This window comes from Capricornis sumatraensis, chromosome 12 (assembly GCF_032405125.1).
Source record: "Capricornis sumatraensis isolate serow.1 chromosome 12, serow.2, whole genome shotgun sequence".
Taxonomy (NCBI): Eukaryota; Metazoa; Chordata; class Mammalia; order Artiodactyla; family Bovidae; genus Capricornis; species Capricornis sumatraensis.
The window spans coordinates 21,983,436-22,000,745 of NC_091080.1; the positions used below are offsets into that span (position 1 = coordinate 21,983,436).

Sequence of the window (17,310 nt, forward strand, 5' to 3'; positions counted from 1 at the left end):
CAACTACAAACTTAGTAACATTTTTATAGTCACTGAATTTATTATAAATAGGAGAGATGTTTTAAAAATAAACCACCCTTAAGGAGAGAGGGGCAAGACACGGGAGGGAATGAAGAGGTACAAACTACTATGTAGAAAACAAATGAGCTATAAGCACAAGGAATATGGGTTCTTTACTGTCTGAGCCCCCAGGGAAGTCCAAGAATACTGGAGTGGGTAGCTATCCTTTCTCCAGGGGATCTTCCTGACCCAGGAATCGAACCGGGGTCTCCTGCATTGCAGACAGATTCCTTACCAGCTGAACTATCAGGGATGCCCACAAAGAACATAGCCAATATTTTATAATAACTTTAAATGAAGTATAATCTATGAAAATATGGAATCACTAAGATGAACACCTGAAACTAATATTGCAAATAAATTATATTTCAATTAAAATTAAATAAAAATTTAAAAATAAATTATCCCTGTTCCTACTTACCTGGAAGGGCAGATAATAAATATCTCTGGCTTGAAATCGAGACCGGAGTGGGGGATCTAACGGATTCCCAGAGTACCTGGGCACTGGCAAGCCCAAGGCAATGACTCGGAAATTTTCACTAACTCGGACAATCTTCCAAGCATCCAATTCTGTTTTTGTATGATCCTAAAAGAATAAGAAAGCACAAGTTACTTCATGGCAATACAGACCACACTTGCAGGAGCCGAGCTAAGGGATTTAGGCCCTGACGGTTGAGTAAACTGTATGTACTAGAGAACCCTCTTGAAGCCAAACTGTCAAGGATGGGAGTAAAGTGGAATCAGGAAGAGGGTACCAGGGACGGCTTGCAAAATGAAGACTAACATTGAAAGGAGAAACAGAGAATGCATTGAGGCACAAAGGCGATGTGGATCAGATCTCTACGCTCTACTTGGTCAACAGAGAGGAACAGTCAGGAGAGCAAGAAAAATAAACTGATTTCAGCTAGATGTCAACACAGAGTAGTTCTGGAAGGACAGACCACCAGCAGAGCAAAGACTGTCCAGGGACTTTCAATAGATAGATGTGTTTACGGACGTGTTTCTACCAAGCTATAGCAATAGTAATAAGCAACATTTCTTAAAAATTTAATAATGGTAAGCACTTTCCACAAATTTTTCTCATTTAGTTTTCACCAGAATCCAAACAGACACAATTCCTGACGTTCAAAGGAGTTACATAACTTGCCCACATTCCTGCATCTGGGATATGGTGAGGCTGAGACTGGAAGAAAAAGGAAATATGTGACTTTGGAGTCACAAATGCCGACTCCAGGGCAGATTCTAGCTAAGTGACCAAAAGCCTGTTATTATACCCTGAGTCTCAATTTTCTCATCAGTAAAGAGGAAACAATACCACCGACATTATTACAGCTGTTATGAAAGTTAAATGTGACCATGCCTGTAAAAGTAACTGGCCCTGTTATCTTCCTTCTCTCCCTGACCCTCCCAATGGCTCTTCACTGTTCTTCAGCCTTTGAAGAGCCACCCCCCATCCCCACCACCCCGGTCCCTTGCTGTTGCCCTCTTTATACCTTCTTGTATCACAACATTTAAAGACTTCATTCCACTTAACTGTTAACAAAGAGTCATTGAGCACCTACCCCGTGCCAGGCAATGTTCTGAAGTTTGAGGTAATAACAGTGACAAAATCCCTAAACTACTGAAAGTTATAATCTAGTAGATGGAAGCAGAGGGTAAAGAATCTGCCTGCAGTGCAGAAGACCCAGGTTGGACCCCTGGGTCGGGAAGATCCCCAGGAGAAGGGCATGGCAACCCACTTCAGACTGGAGAATCCCACGGACAGAGGAGCCTAGCAGGCTACAGTCCATAGGACTGCACCGAGTTGGACATGACTGAAGTGACTTAACACACACACACACAGAGGGAGGCAGACAATGAACTAAAACCATAAGTAAATCAAGTAGAATATTAGATGACTCTGTGGAAAAAAAACAGAGCAGAGCAAGGGAGTATGGGGGCAGAAGGCACGTTGCAGTATTTAATGAATGGGTGAGGGCAGTCTTCCCTGATAATACAGGCGGAACTCAGAGGTGTTACAGGTGCAGTTCCAGACTACCACAATAAAGCACAGATTGCAACAAAGTGAGACACACAAATCCCCTGGTTCTCCAGTTCATACAAAAGTTATGTTTACACTACACTGTAGCCTATTCAGCAAGCAATAGCGTTACATCTAAAAACTGCACATACCTTAACTTAAAAATACTTTATTGCTAACAAATGCTAACCATCCTCTGAGATGTCAGTGAATTGTAGCCTTTTTGCTGGTAGAGGGTCTTGTCTAAACGTTGATGCCTGCTGACTTACTAGGAGAGCGGTTGCTGAAGGCAGGGGTGGCTGTGGCAATTCCCTAAAACCCTTGGCCAACAAAGATCTGTCTAGTCAAAGCTACGGTTTTTCCAGCAGTTACATATGGATGTGAGTGCTGGACCATAAAGAAGGCTTAGCACCAAAGAACTGATGCTTTTGAACTGTGGTGTTGGAGAAGACTCTTGAGAGTCCCTTGGACTACAAGGAGATCCAACCAGTCAATCTTAAAGGATATCAACCCTGAATATTCAGTGGAAGGACTGATGCTGAAGCTGAAGCTCCAACACTTGGGCCACCTGATGCGAACAGCCAACTCACTGGAAAAGACCTTGATGCTGTGAAAGATCGAAGGCAGGAAGGGAAGGGGACGACAGAGGAAGAGATGGTTGGATGGCATCACTGACTCAATGGACATGAGTTTGAGCAAGCTCCAGGAGATGGTGAAGGACAGGGAAGCCTGGCAAGCTGCAGTCCATGGGGTTGCAGAGTCGGACACAACTAAGCAACTGAGCAACAACAAAAGGCCACCATGAAGTCTGCTGCGTCAATTGACCCTTTCATGAACGATTTCTCCATAGCATGAGATGCTGTTTGATAGTACTTTACCCATGGGAGAACTTTCCAATTTGGAATCAATCCTCTCAAGCTCTGCTTCAGCTTTATCAACTAGGTTTACGTTTGAAATTCTAAATCCTATGTTATCATTTCGACAACTTTCACGGCATCTTCACCAGGAGTAGATTTCATCTCAAGAAACCATGTTCTTTGCTCATCCATAAGCAGCAACTCCTCATCTGTTAAAAGTTTTATCATAAGAATGCAACAATTCAGTCACATCTTTAGGGTCCACTTCTAATTCTGGTTTTCGTGCTCTTTCTATCATGTCTGCAGTTACTTCTTTCCCTGAAGTCCTGACCCTCTCAAAGTCATCCATGAGAGTTCGTATCAAGTTGTTTTTTGTTTTCTTTTATCAAACTACTGGGAGTTTTTCACTTTCTTCCTCTTTTGAAAAATATTGTGTATTCATTCATTCATTTGGCTGCAGCACGTGGAATCTTTCACTTGTGACATGTAGGATCCCCAGTTATGGCACATGGGATCCAGTTCCCTGACCAGGGATCAAACCCACATCCCTTGCCCTGGGAGTGCGAAATCCCAGACACTGGACTGTCAGGGAAAGCCCCTTCCAATCTCCTATGAATCTTGATATTTTGACCTCTTCCTATGAACCATCAGTCAGTTCAGTCACTCAGCTGTGTTCACTATGTCAGATTCACTATGAACCATAAGTGCCTCCTTAATGTGGCATCTGTAACAGTAAATCCTTTCCAGAAGGTTTTCAGTTTACTTTGCCCAAATCTTTCAAAAGGAGTTACTGTGGCAGCTAGAGCCTTACAAAATGCATTTCTTAAAAAATTAGACTTGAAAGTCGAAATTACTCCTTGACCCATGGGCTGCAGACCGAATGCTGTGAACATGAATTTCATTGTTAATCTCCATCGGAGCTCTTGGACAACCAGGTGCACTGTCTATGAACAGTAATATTCTGAAAGCTATTTTTTTTCTGAGAAGTAGGTCTCAACAGTGAGCTTAACAATAAACCATGCTGGAAACAGATCTGCTGTCATCCAGGCTTTGTTGTTCCATTTGTGGAGCCCAGGTAGATTAGATGCAGCATAATTCTTAGAGACCATATGATTTTCAAACTGGCAAAGGAACACTAGCTTTCACTTATAGTCACCAGCTGCATTAGCCCCTAACAAGAGAGTCAGCCTGTCCTTTGAAGCTCTAAAAACAGACATCGACTTCTCCTCTCTAGCTATACAAGTTCTAGATGGCATCTTCTTCCACTAGAAGGCTGTTTCATCTACATAGAAACTCTGATGCTCAGTGTAGCCACCTTCATTACTGATCTGAGCTAGATCTTATAGGTTACTGATGACAGTTTCTATATCAGCACTCGGGCTTCACCTTGCACTTTTAAGTTATGGACACGGCTTCTTTCCTTAAACCTCAGGAACCCACCTCTGCTAACTGCAGCTTCCTCACCTTTCTCAGACTTGAATTGAAGAGTTAGGGCCTTGTTCCGGTTTAGGCATCAACTTAAGGGAATGTTGTGGCTGGTTTCATCTTCTATCCAGACTACTAAAACTTTCTTCAGCAAAATAGGGCTGTTTCTCTTTCTTACCATTTGTGTGTTCACTGGAGTAGCATTTTTACTTTCCTGCAAGAACTTTTCCTTTGTATGAAAAACCTGGCTAATGGTTTGGCGTAAGAAGCCTAGTTTTTGGTTTATCTCAGGTTGCAACATGCCTTCCTCAGTAAGTGTAATCATTTCTAGCTTGTGACTTAATGTGAGAGACGAGTGACTTCTCCTTTCACTTGAACACTTAGAGGCCACTGTAGGATTATTATTAGGCCTAATTTCAATACTGTTGTTATGTCTTAGAGAACAGGGAGGCCTGCGAAGAGGGACAGAGATTGGGGGATGAGCAGCTGATGTGTGGAGCAGTCAGAACACACACATTTATTGATGAAGTTCACCATCTTACATGGGTTTGGTTTGAACAACCCCAAAATAACTGCAAATCGAAGATCAGTGACCCCAAACTACCATAACAAATGCCAATGAGAAAGCTTGAAATGTTGTTAGAATTACCAGATGCAACACAGAGACATGAAGCGAGCGACCTCTGTTAGAGAAATGGTACCCATTGGTTTGTTTGACGCAGAGTTGCCCCAACCCTCAATTTGTAAGTAACGCCATATCTGCAAAGCAACACTAGAGCAAAGCACAATGTAAAAAGGCATGCCTGTGTTACATTTGAGCAAAGACTTGAAAGAGGTAGAGGAATGAGTCTGGCAGATGTCTGGGAGAAAACCACTCTGGAAGAGCAAGGTGCCTGTGCAAAGCACTGATGAGACAGGAGAATGCGTTTCGAGTAGTTAATGGTAAAGAGCATGCTGGCAGGTGGAGCGGAATGAAAGGGGAGAAGGGAAGAAGGAGATAAGGTCAAAGGGGCAGTGATGGCTCAGATCACCAGATATCCTGTATTCCACTGTAAGGACTTTAGATTGTATTCTGAGTAGAACAGAAAGGCGTTGGAGGGTTACAGCAGAGGAATGACCTGTTCTGCCTTGTGTTTTAAACTGATTACTGACTGCCCAGGAGGGAACCAGGGGGTCCAGAGACAAAGCTCTTACAACAGCTCCGGTATGAGATGCCGGTAGCTTGGACCTTCAGGGTATCTTTAAATATTTCATTTGTTTCTGTCCATATCTACTGGACTTCGAGCTTCTTGAACCAACAAGTGGATTTTATTCAACTCTGTCTTTCTGGTGCCTAGCGCAGTCTAGAAGCTATTAGGCTTGTTGAGGGAAGGAAGAGAAGGAAAGAGGGAGATAGAAAAGGAGGGGAAAGGAAAGAAGTAAAAGAAGAAAAAAAACAGAAAAATAGTGATTAGAGAGACAAACAAAGTAAAACTCTGGGAAGTCCTCTCACATGGTCTGCAAACAGAAGAGCCATACAAAACTGCAAACGCACAACTGGCTTCAGCCAACTGCCCAAGACAGCTGCCCTTCGAACAACCGTCCTTGTTCTCATACGATCACGCCTTATGCCACAGACGGCACGGCCCGCGGCTCACAGCTCAGACGCAGCGGTGACGTGTTTCTTACTTGGAGAAGTTTGTCGTAACGCTCGGCAGACATCAGGAAGCGTCCATCCTCAAGCTGCATCTCCCTGTTCTCCAGCAAGTTGTTCAAAACCGGCAGAACATTCCTCTCCGCCTTTTCCAAGCCTTCCAGGATGAGTGTTCTTCCTTCTGTGGCTGCACGAACTGCACACTATTTCCAAGAGACAAAAGCAACATCAAACATAGTGGAGCGTGGTCTGATTTTACTTGTTCAGTAATGCAGAGGAAACTAGGCCTCCTTATTATAGGGACCAGGAGTCTGAAAAGCTGGGCTCCAGATCTTGGTTTTGCTTATTTCCACCAATAGGATCTTGACCAGGTGATTTTTCTCTCTTGAGGCCTGTTTCCCCATTTGTAAAATGAAGAGATTAGAAGCAGTGGTCTCTAAGGCTCCTTTCAGCTGTAACATTTTAGATATATCCCCAATGAAACAGAAAACTAAGAGCTATTTTTGGATCAGTAATGCAATCAAGGAAGCAGATTCCTTAACTAGAAACAAAAAATGAAGATTACAATCTGCTCTATCAAGATTCTTATGGAGATCAGATAAACTAGGTGAGAACACGCAGAAACTGTAAGGTTTTAAATGAGTCACCATCACAGTGGATTCAGATTTAGTGTCGTGTTCCACGCCGACAACATCACAGATTTACCAAAACAGAAAAAGAGTCAGGTTTTCCACTTGGCTATAGCAGACTGACCGTAATCATACTCCTAGGTTTCCAAGTTTAAGAAAATTAGAAATAGAGAAAAAAAGGAAATAAAGTGGACTCCAAATGGAAAGAAACAGGAAAAATATAATTTTTTTAAAAAGTAAAGTACTAAAGATGTGGGGGGAAAAATCCTTCTTTAACTGATAGATGCTGAACAAGATAGAAAAATCTATTTTTTGGTCAAAACCCTTGAAAATCTGGTTTAAAAAAAAAAAGAAAATCTCAATGACATTTCTGCTGTGTATTGAACAATATCATTAGGATTAATGCTGTGAAATTTACATTATCACTCTCTCCTTAAAACGTCTGTTTTTGATCTTTACGGCACTATATTTTCTTTAAAAAAAAAACAAAACAAAACTTTCCCTTTTCTGTTTGCCCATCCCATGTAGGCTGCCAGACTTACATCTTTAACCCAAGCTCTTCTTACTCTAGAGGGTCTGGTCTGAGCATCATACTTAATCACATAGTTGCAACCATCACTGGTATGCTAACCATTCTCAACCTCAGGCTCCCCCAAGCTCCATCATACACTCCTATTATATGAATGCCTCCAACCAGACTCTAGAAGCACCTCAGGCTCTACTGTACAATACTGAACACATCAGATTTTCCTCCAAATATTCTTTCCCTTATCTTTCCATTTATGGTGCGAGCACTATTTTCCCATGACAGGTCCTAGATTCCTATCTCACCTCCTACCTCCAATTTATCGCTGTGTCCTGATGATGTACTTCTTTACTATTTCTGGAATTCATCCCTTCTACCACTCCTCTAGTTCAGGATCTTCTCACCTCTCGGATCTTCTCCTTACTAAGTCCATCCTCAAGCTGCATCTCCCTGTTCTCCAGCAAGTTGTTCAAAACCGGCAGAACATTCCTCTCCGCCTTTTCCAAGCCTTCCAGGATGAGTGCTCTACCTTCTGTGGCTGCACGAACTGCTCCTTAAGGTAGTGTTTATGTCTATCACAATACGGCATTTATCGTTCCAGTACTTACTCTGATAGCAGTTGCCTGATACGCGATATTCTTGCAACACTGAACTGGTTGTGATTTCCCCATGCTTAAACATACCACACTGCTTAACTAGAAAAATGTGTTCTATACCAATCCCCTTTGCTTAAAATTTAATTTTCCCTATAGTAATTAGCCCTCAACCAATCTGAAAAATTAGCCTCCAAACAATCCTTCAGATGAAGCGAAGAAAAAGACTATCTCTGTTTTTTTTTTTTTTTTTTAAGAGACTAAATATCCAAAAAATTTCTCAAATAGCAAAGCACTGACTTTCCAACTCGGGGTGGGGGGTGGCGGGGACACAAAAAACAGGCACTGCTTAAGCAAGTCTCCTTTTAATAAGCTGCTGAATTTCGCATTGCATTACAGAATTCATTTCAAATATCTATGTACTGGTCATAAAAAATTAACTTCTGTGAAAACTACAATTAAGACTCATCCTAGTTTAAAAGTAAGATCAAATCATGAATAAATCTGACCATCTTGTGGCAGCAGCTTTATTTTTTAAAATGCATGGACAGAAGTGACTTAGTAGCTCCTAAAGAATCTAGAAAAAAAAAAGAATCTTATTTTTGCTAGTTGATAAAAGGGCAAATCCATAGAAATGGCTTCCAGAACATTAAAAATAACACATAAACTACTTCTTATAAAAATTCATGTTTCAGCTAAGGCCTCAATTAAGCTTTCTTTCAGAAGAATCTATTTACTCCAAGAAAACACAGCTCCTAATAAAAAGAGACTCAGCTATATCTCAATCTAAGAAAAAAGAAAGAAATTAAGTTATCACAACTTGTGTCAATATTGTATTTAAGAAGCTAATGAACTTTATATCAATCTTAGTTTTCAAACAGACTAAATACTGTATTTAACGTTTAAACACTTCATAGAGATGAAAACACATGTTCTCAGAGACAAAACTAGAAATATGTAAATCAAAATTTAGTGGTTTCCCAACTGCAGGTCAGGGAAGAAAAAGTCTTGACGACATAGGACAAGAACAGGCACAGCAGATCTGCTTTTATTTACTCCAGGAGACTTTGGTCAGGTATGCACTGCACCTTTCCAGAGGAAAGGTGGAATAAGCTACAGAGAGATCAGAAGGAAAGCACAAAGGAATCCTTTCATCCACCCTAACAGAGGTGTGGACTAAGTTGCTTTAGTGGTGCCCGACTCTTTGTGGAGGCAGGTGCTGTGATCGTAACTTGAAAAAGTAGTAATGGATGGAAAAAGGCCTCTTGAAAACCTGATAAGTGCCACACCTCTTCTCCACAATAAAATGCACACAGCTATCTGTATATAATAGAGACCTCAAGTTAAGAACCTCTAACTCGGAAAAAATGATACAAACACAAAGTCACGAGTTGGCACACACTGTAGTAATAATTGCTGAAGCCAGAATCATCAATGAATGGTAAAATTAGTGGGTAAGAGTATGATGAAAAACAGGATATTTGCAAAAGCTCAAAACTATCTCCCCTCGCAAGGTATTTTTAAGTGACAAAGGGAAAAAATAACACAACAGTGAAGGAACCTGGCAGATACAACCTTAACCAAGTGCTCAGTTAATACACAGTAATGACATGGGTCAGGCTCCCCAGGTGGTACCAGCAGTAAAATGCCTGCCTGCCAATGCAGGAGACATAAGAGATGAAGGTTCAATCCCTGGGTCAGGAAGATCCCCTAGAGGAGGGCATGGCAACCCACTCCAGTATTCTTGCCTGGAGAATCCCCATGGACAGAGGAGCCTGGCGGGCTACTACCAAGTTGCAAAGAGTCAGACAGGACTGAAGCGACTTAGCATGCATGCAATGAGCTGTATCAATTTCAAGCACTAAACTTCTTATATGAAGCTCCCCCAGAGGCCACATCTCTTCTACTGCATTGCTACATTTTTAAAATATGCAAGATCTTGATCAAATCATGAGGAAACATCAGACAAACCATACTAAGCAACATTCTACAAAATAACTGGCCATGAAGAAGACAAGGGAGCGACTGGGTACTATAATGGGAGGTGGAGCTGGGGACAGTGTAGCAGAAGTCATCCTTTTTTAACGATGCAAATACTTGAGCATGTTTAGCTGATGAGGAGGAGCAGCTTTGTCTTTGACTAAGTGTCACTCCTTTTCTTCCAAGGCTAACTCTGTACTCTGAGCTTAGTGGCATTCTCTCTTCCTTCCTCCAAAATCTTCCATCAACTCTCTCTCTCTCTCTCAGTTGTGTCTGACTCTTTGTGACCCCATGGACTAAGGAGTCCACTAGGCTCCTCTGTCCATGGAGTTTTTCAGGCAAGAATACTGGAGTGGGTTGCCATTTCCCTGTCCAGGGGATCTTCACAACTCAGGGATCAAGCCTGCATCTCTTGCATCTCCGGCATCGGCAGGCAGGTTCTCCACCACTGGCGCCACCCAGGAAGCCCTCCATCAACTATACCACACCTTTGCGTTTTCACATTCCTTCTCTTCTACACATACGTCTGTACTTTAAGAAACTCTACAGTCTTCCCAGCCTCTTAATATACTCTCATTTTCCTCTCCTTTATTTACAAGCTTCCACCGGGCAGCTGGTGGGATCTTTGTTCCCCGGCCCTCAGCAGTGCAAAGCACCAAGTCCTAACTTCTGGACTGCCAGGGAATTTCCTATTTTCAAGCCTCTTGAAAACAGTCCACATACTGACTGCCTCTAATAAGCTTCCATCACCCTCATTTTACTGAAACTGCTCACTTGAAAACACCAAAACTCAAAATGCCACAAATCAAGCTTTTTCTTGATCGTCGTGTTCTCCTTCCCTTCAGTCCTCTTCCACTGGTTCTCTCTTGTGAGCTGAAGCAAAAAAAGTGAAAAGGTGTCTTCCCTGGTGGATCAAATGGTAAAAAACCTGCCTGCAACGCAGGAGACCCCAGTTCAATCCTCTGACCCACTCCTGTGATTTACCATCTAGGAATATGTACCAGGTTGGTTTTCCCACTTCAGTGGGGATTCCTATGGACAAAGGAGCCTAGCAGGGTACAGTCCATGGGGTCGCAAAGAGTCAGACACGACTGAGCAACCTCCACTTTCTCATGTAACTGTTTCATCTTCCAAGTAGGATTCTTAGGCCTTTAAGGGGTGAGAACTCTGGTTTTTGTCATATTGGTGCAAAACTGGCTCACAGCAGGCTTTTAGTGTTTATGGAATAAAAATGTAACCATTCAGTTAAAAGATGTTGCTATGTAAGTTTATAAAGAATTTTTATATGAAGAATAATACTTATCTATGCTTACACTTGATATGAAAACAGAACTGAACAAGTTTAACTGTCAGCATGAGAGATTTAGTCTACATGTTTCAAAATTTTTCTATATAGATTTTAAAATAAAATAATTGTGGTATAACTTTTCTAATCATTTTTAAAAAATAAAGAAGGGAACAGCATATATATATTTCACATGGAATGAATACTGGTGATCACTCCTCAGTGTAGAAATTAGATCAAGATCACCCATAAGGATCTCTTCCTGCCCTTCAAGCTACTGAATTTCCAGAGACCTAATTTCTCAAATAGAAATCAGAAAAAATGCATAAAGATCCTTCTGGACAAAACCATCCCATATAGCAGCTTTAACAACCTAGTACATGGACACAAAGTATTTCAAGATAAAAGCAGCTGCATGACCTAAAATCAAAAACTGTCTAAGCCCTGTTCTAGATTTGCTTCTGATTTGATGAACGACCTGAGGCAAACAATTAATCTGGATGTCTGTGTCCTCATTTACTAAATGAGAATATCCTCAAGGGGTGCTGTACGATGTCACTATTTATGAATCAAAGCAGTACTAGAAAAAAACTTAAAGCTGTCAAGCCTATTAAAATGTCAATTATTATTAATATAGCCATGATCTAATGAAAATAGATTCTAAAGAGTTTCAGACACTCAAATGGCTACAGTGTAATGTCACTGAGGAATTCAAAGGGGAAAAAAAAAATTCTGTTTCGACTTCTTTATTTAAAATGATCAAAATAGAATCAGACTGATTTTTGGTTGCTCTACCACCTGGTGTGGATGATTAAGGTTACTCACATTCCTCTGTAAGCCCCCATTTCTCTCTAAAGCTATACTAGTGATGGTGCTTATCTCATAGATTATGATAAAGATTAAGGAAGATAACCTCTGACACCCAGCAAACCTGAGGAAAAAAAAAATTTATGGGGCTTCCCTGGTGGTCCAGTGGTTAAAAATCTGTCTTGCCATGCAAGAGACACTGGTTTGATCCCTGGTCTGGGAAGATCCCACGTGCCACAGAGCAACAAAGCCCATGCACCACAACTACAGAAGCCTGTGCACACCAGAGCTGGTGCACCCCAACAAGAGAAGCAACCACAACGAGAAAACCATGTAATTGCAACCAACAGCAGACTGTGCTCTGCGAAACTAGAGAAATTCTGCATGCAGCAATGAAAACCCAGCCAAAATAAAAAAATAAATAAATAAACCTTTGAAAAATTTTCATGTTACTTTCTTTAAAAAAAAAATTAGGTGTTATTATTACAAATACTATTATCCTGTAGTAGTTGTTGTCATTGTCATTATCAACATCAGCAGCAGCAGCAGCTTCATGATCATCACTGCTTTTTTAAGAGAAGTAGCATATGGAAAATCCCACGGGCGAGGAGCCTGGTGGGCTGCAGTCCCTGGGGTCGCTAAGAGTCAGACACGACTGAGCGATTTCACTTTCATCTTTCACTTTCATGCATTGGAGAAGGAAATGGCAGCCCACTCCAGTGTTCTTGCCTGGAGAATCCCAGGGACAGGGGAGCCTGGTGGGCTGCGGTCTATGGGGTCGCACAGAATCGGACACGACTGATGCAACTCAGCAGCAGCAGCAGCAGCATATGAGAGAAAGAAGCTAAACTTAAGAACTGGACAAATCCTGGTTCAAATTCTACCACTGCTTTGTTTATCATACAACTGGTAAGTCTCTTACATCACCTATAAGGTGTGGAAGCCAACTCCATCCTAAGGATGTTTTGAGGATTAAATGCAGTCATATAAAAAGTGCCTGGCACAACAGTAGTCTCCTCAATGAAAGTTATTTTTATCTCCCTTGATTCTTCTTAACTGAATTTAAATAAATCTGTCCAACAGTTAACATACACATAGATAAGAGTTGGCCTGAGCAAGATGGCAATATGGTAAGAGGCCAAGGCCTGAGTTCTGATTAATACAGCTGCTGCTGCTGCTAAGTCACTTCAGTCGTATCCGACTCTGTGTGACCCCATAGACGGCAGCCCACCAAGCTCCCCCGTCCCTGGGATTCTCCAGGCAAGAACACTGGAGTGGGTTGCCATTTCCTTCTCCAATGCATGAAAGTGAAAAGCGAAAGTGAAGTCGCTCACTCGTGTCTGACTCTTAGCGATCCCATGGACTGCAGCCTACCAGGCTCCTCCGTCCATGGGATTTTCCAGGCAAGAGTACTGGAGTGGGGTGCCATTGCCTTCTCCAGACTAATACAGAGGTCAGAGTAAACACAGACCTTCTTCAGAGGTCAGAGTAAACACAGACCTTCTCCAACTGTGCAAGTGACAATTAGGACATACGGACAGAGGAGCCTGGTGGGCTATAGTCCATGGGGTCGCAAAGAGTCAGACACGACTGAGCGTGAGATGAGACAAGAACAAGACAGCTGCAAAGGATTTGGAGCAGATACCAGAATTCAATTATTCTCAAAAAGCAAGCAACTGTTTTCCCCTATTTGCTAAAATAAGTAAAAGGTAATTATATAAGATAAAAATCTCATTTTTTGATCAATAGCACTGTTATTTAATATATTATGAGTTACTTTTGGTGACCTGTAATATTTAAGCAGTGTATTAATGGAGTTAATCCTTACTTTTTCTACAATTAAAAGAGAATCAAGAATTATTCGAAACAGAGGAGAATACATTAAAATATTATATAATCATTTAAAGTGCATTTCATATGTAACATTAAATATGTATATTGTTTATTAAGGAACTTGACACTATCGTGTCAAAGTAACAAGATTCTAATGTGATGAGTTGATGGCTTAGAAAAAGGTAAAAAAAAAAAATCATTTGAAGTTCCCCATCTTGGCTTTCTACTCCCCCAGTTATGGCTATATAGAGTGTCTCCCATCAGCCAGACATAAAAACCCAATCAAAAGTTATTTGTAATATTTGAGAAATGCAAGCAATGTATAATGACTTAAAAGTCTTCCTCTCTAGCTCTTTGGAGTCACAGGACAATAAGCAGAATTCATGATAAGAATGTCAAGTAAAGTAAGAATAAAAAAGTAGAGTGATAGGTTTTTGAAGGGTTAGAGTATCAAAAATATCAGCTTTTTGGGGTTATTTTATCTTCTCAGACAAATGAAAGTTAATGTGCTAGTAAAAAAATCTTAAACTCTTTATTTCTCCACAAGTGTTATAATATCAGCCATATATATTTTTACATTTCTGTTCTTTAGCTTATTTTTCTTTTCAAAAAGTTCCTATAATCCATTCAGCAAAGGATTTGCATTAAAAATATTTGTTACCTTCACATTAACAAGTGAGAATGTTACAGTCTTTACATAAACAAACATGGTGTAAACATCAACACTTTCTTGGCAGATCGTAATTTATTTTATCAGTATCTCTCTCCTTTTCCATATCCGCTCAATTTGTTGACATCTTACATAAGCAATAACCAATAAAAATAAAAATGATTTAACCCAGTTAGTACTTCTTAAAACAAATGAAAGCCTATCGATTTGGCAAAGTACATACATGGAAATAAATACTCAATATTGACAAGAATCCATGAGACAATTACTCAGTGCATACGGATGACAGCATGAGTTGGAACACACGTGGAAAGCAATTTTGTGACATATGTATATCAAGACTCTTGAAAATGTCTAGACTCTTTAATTATACTTCCAGCATTCAAGTTTTAAAAAATCATCCAAGATAATAAGATCTAAGTGGAGAGACATTCACCTCGAGTTATTTATAACAGTGAAATCTAACAGTTATATAATAATTATATAAGTGAGATTTATAACAGTGAAAACTTAGACAAAACCTGAATGATCAATAATATGGAAATGTTGATAAAATGGGAATGTTAAATAAATAATGTCATATCTACTTGATGAAATACTGTACAGACACTAAAAGTTTTAAGAAAGGCAACCTGTAAAACTTTATATGCATGGTATATCATCTTCGTAAAAATTACATGATTAAATAGATATGAACATAGGCATGACGGGCTTCCAAGGTGTTACTAGTGTAAAGAATCTGCCTGGCAATAAAGGAGACGTGGGTTCGATCCCTGGGTCAGGAAGACTACTGGAAAGGAAATGGCAACCCACTCCAGTATTCTTGCCTGGGGAATCCCATGGGCTGTGGAGCATGGCAGGCTACATACAGTCCATGGGGTCACAAAGAGTCAGACACAACTTAGTAACTGTTTTTAGGTGCCAGAGATAAGCAAAATAGTTACATTCTAGTGGAGAAGACAGACAATAAACATGAAAACAAGGAAATTAATTAGGCAAATTCAGAGAGCAATAGGTGCTCTGAAGATTACCTTATGTATATCACAACAGGGTTCATGTGGAAAGGGTTTAAGTGTGATGAGTGACTATAGAGTATTCTGAGAGTTCATCAGCAGAATGATGAGGTGGCAGGAACATCCAGATCTGGGAAAAGGTCATTTCAAGCAGAGGCAATAACAAGTACAAAGGTTCTGGGGCTGGAAAGAACTTGGTCTATTTTTAAGAGGATAAGGTCACTGTGGCTGGACTCTTGCAAGCAAGGAAAAGAAGAAAGGAGAAGAGGTTGACAACGTTGGGTCCTGTAGAGTGTAGTGGCCATGTTCAAGGCCACGTTCATGGATTTTATTCTGGGTGTGACAGGACCAAACTGCTTTAAGCAAGGAACTGATAGGATCTGGTTATGAACAAACAATAAGGAATATTAACTGCCAGGAAGTGAGAGAGAAGAAAAAATATGAAACTCAGATAAAATCTCAATGGACAGTCTGAAGCAACTTAGAGAAAGGACTAACGTCCTTATATCTTCATCACAGACTCTGAAGGTGCCAATGTATTACAGCATCGTAAAAGGTGGATGCTTATCATAATCAGTTGGATTAATAAAAAAGAAAAAACATGAAAGTATAGAATACTACCATACATATTTATAGCATGTTAAATATTTTATAAATGGTAAGTAAATAAAGTAAGTAAATGTTGCTCAGTCGTGTCCGACTCTTTGTGACCTCATGGACTGTAGCCTACCAGGTTCCCCCGTCCATGGGATTTTCCAGGCAAGAATACTGGAGTGGGATGCCATTTCCTTCTCCAGGAGATCTTCCCAACCCAGGGGTCGAACCCAGGTCTCCCACATTGTAGGCAGACACTTTACCATCTGAGCCACCAGGGATATAAATTGAAAATTTGCTTTCTAGAATGGTAGGGAGAATACAATGTCAGAGTTTCATCTGAACAATTTATATTATGCTTCAAGAAATAAATCTTTAGCTAACCAATACATTTGGTTACCTAAAGCAACTCAATTTCTAAGATTTCTGCATAGCCAGTTTTAAACTGTCTTTAAAATAATAAGCATACAAAAACATCCTTTTCTGTTTCTTATTATCTGCATTGCAACAATCATCCAAATACAAAATTCACTGAAAAATATGTTTTTAAATCCATGCTCTGTCAAACAAAGTCAGTTCTCTTACTGTCATTTAAATATGACAGAGAAGAAGCAAGCATGGTATTTTTTTCCCACTTATAATCAGAAATAAACTGAGTCTTTGGAATTATGCAAATAAAATGGATTTCTTTAAATGTACTCATGTGCTTCATCCACAAAGGATTACGTTTTTAATAGCTGGAAATCTAAAATACTCAGATTCTCCCACCATAGGATGCTAAGTTTGATCAGCATTGTTTAAGATAATGACTGACAAATCATTGCACTCTAAGTACAGCTTTCTTTCTGTAACTAGATGGTGATCTACGTGACAACGTGAACATTTTGGTCTCCAAAAATTCCTTCACTCGGTGTTTCTTAAAATTTCACTCTTTTACTTATAAAGTAATAGTGTGTACTCCTGGGAAAGCTTAAATTTAAAGAACTATGAAGCTTATTCCTTGCCCTGCCCCAGATGCCTGATCACACCTCCACAGAGGTAAACTCTGTTAACTGATTCTTGTGTTTCCTTCTGGAAATTTTCAACACGTAAACAAACATTTATGTATTTTTTTCTTGTTTCTTGCAACTTCAATTAATATATTCTGGACTGCTATCAACTTATAAATATTCATCTCACTTTTTTTTAATGGTGACAGATAATTCTAGCTACCATGATTCATTTAATTAGTCTCTTAAACATACATCATTATAGTTTTCACAAAGTTTTATGTGATTTATCAAACAATGCTACAATAAACAGTCTAGTATATATGTTTATATATGTTATTTAACTTATATGCAGGGTACATCATGAGAAACACTGGGCTGGAGGAAGCACAAGCT

General features: G+C 40.1%; 1 protein-coding gene across 1 annotated transcript in view; it reads right to left on the minus strand.

Annotated features, from left to right (window-relative positions):
• The window catches only part of VWA8 (von Willebrand factor A domain containing 8), a 382,159-nt gene that overhangs the window by 318,716 nt on the left and 46,133 nt on the right, over positions 1-17,310 (minus strand). The window contains exons 5-6 of the mRNA XM_068984307.1: positions 6,031-6,198; positions 482-646 (exon numbers count right to left, since the gene is read on the minus strand). Coding sequence (XP_068840408.1) covers positions 482-646; positions 6,031-6,198 — 333 coding nt within the window. The remainder of the gene's footprint in view (positions 1-481; positions 647-6,030; positions 6,199-17,310) is intronic.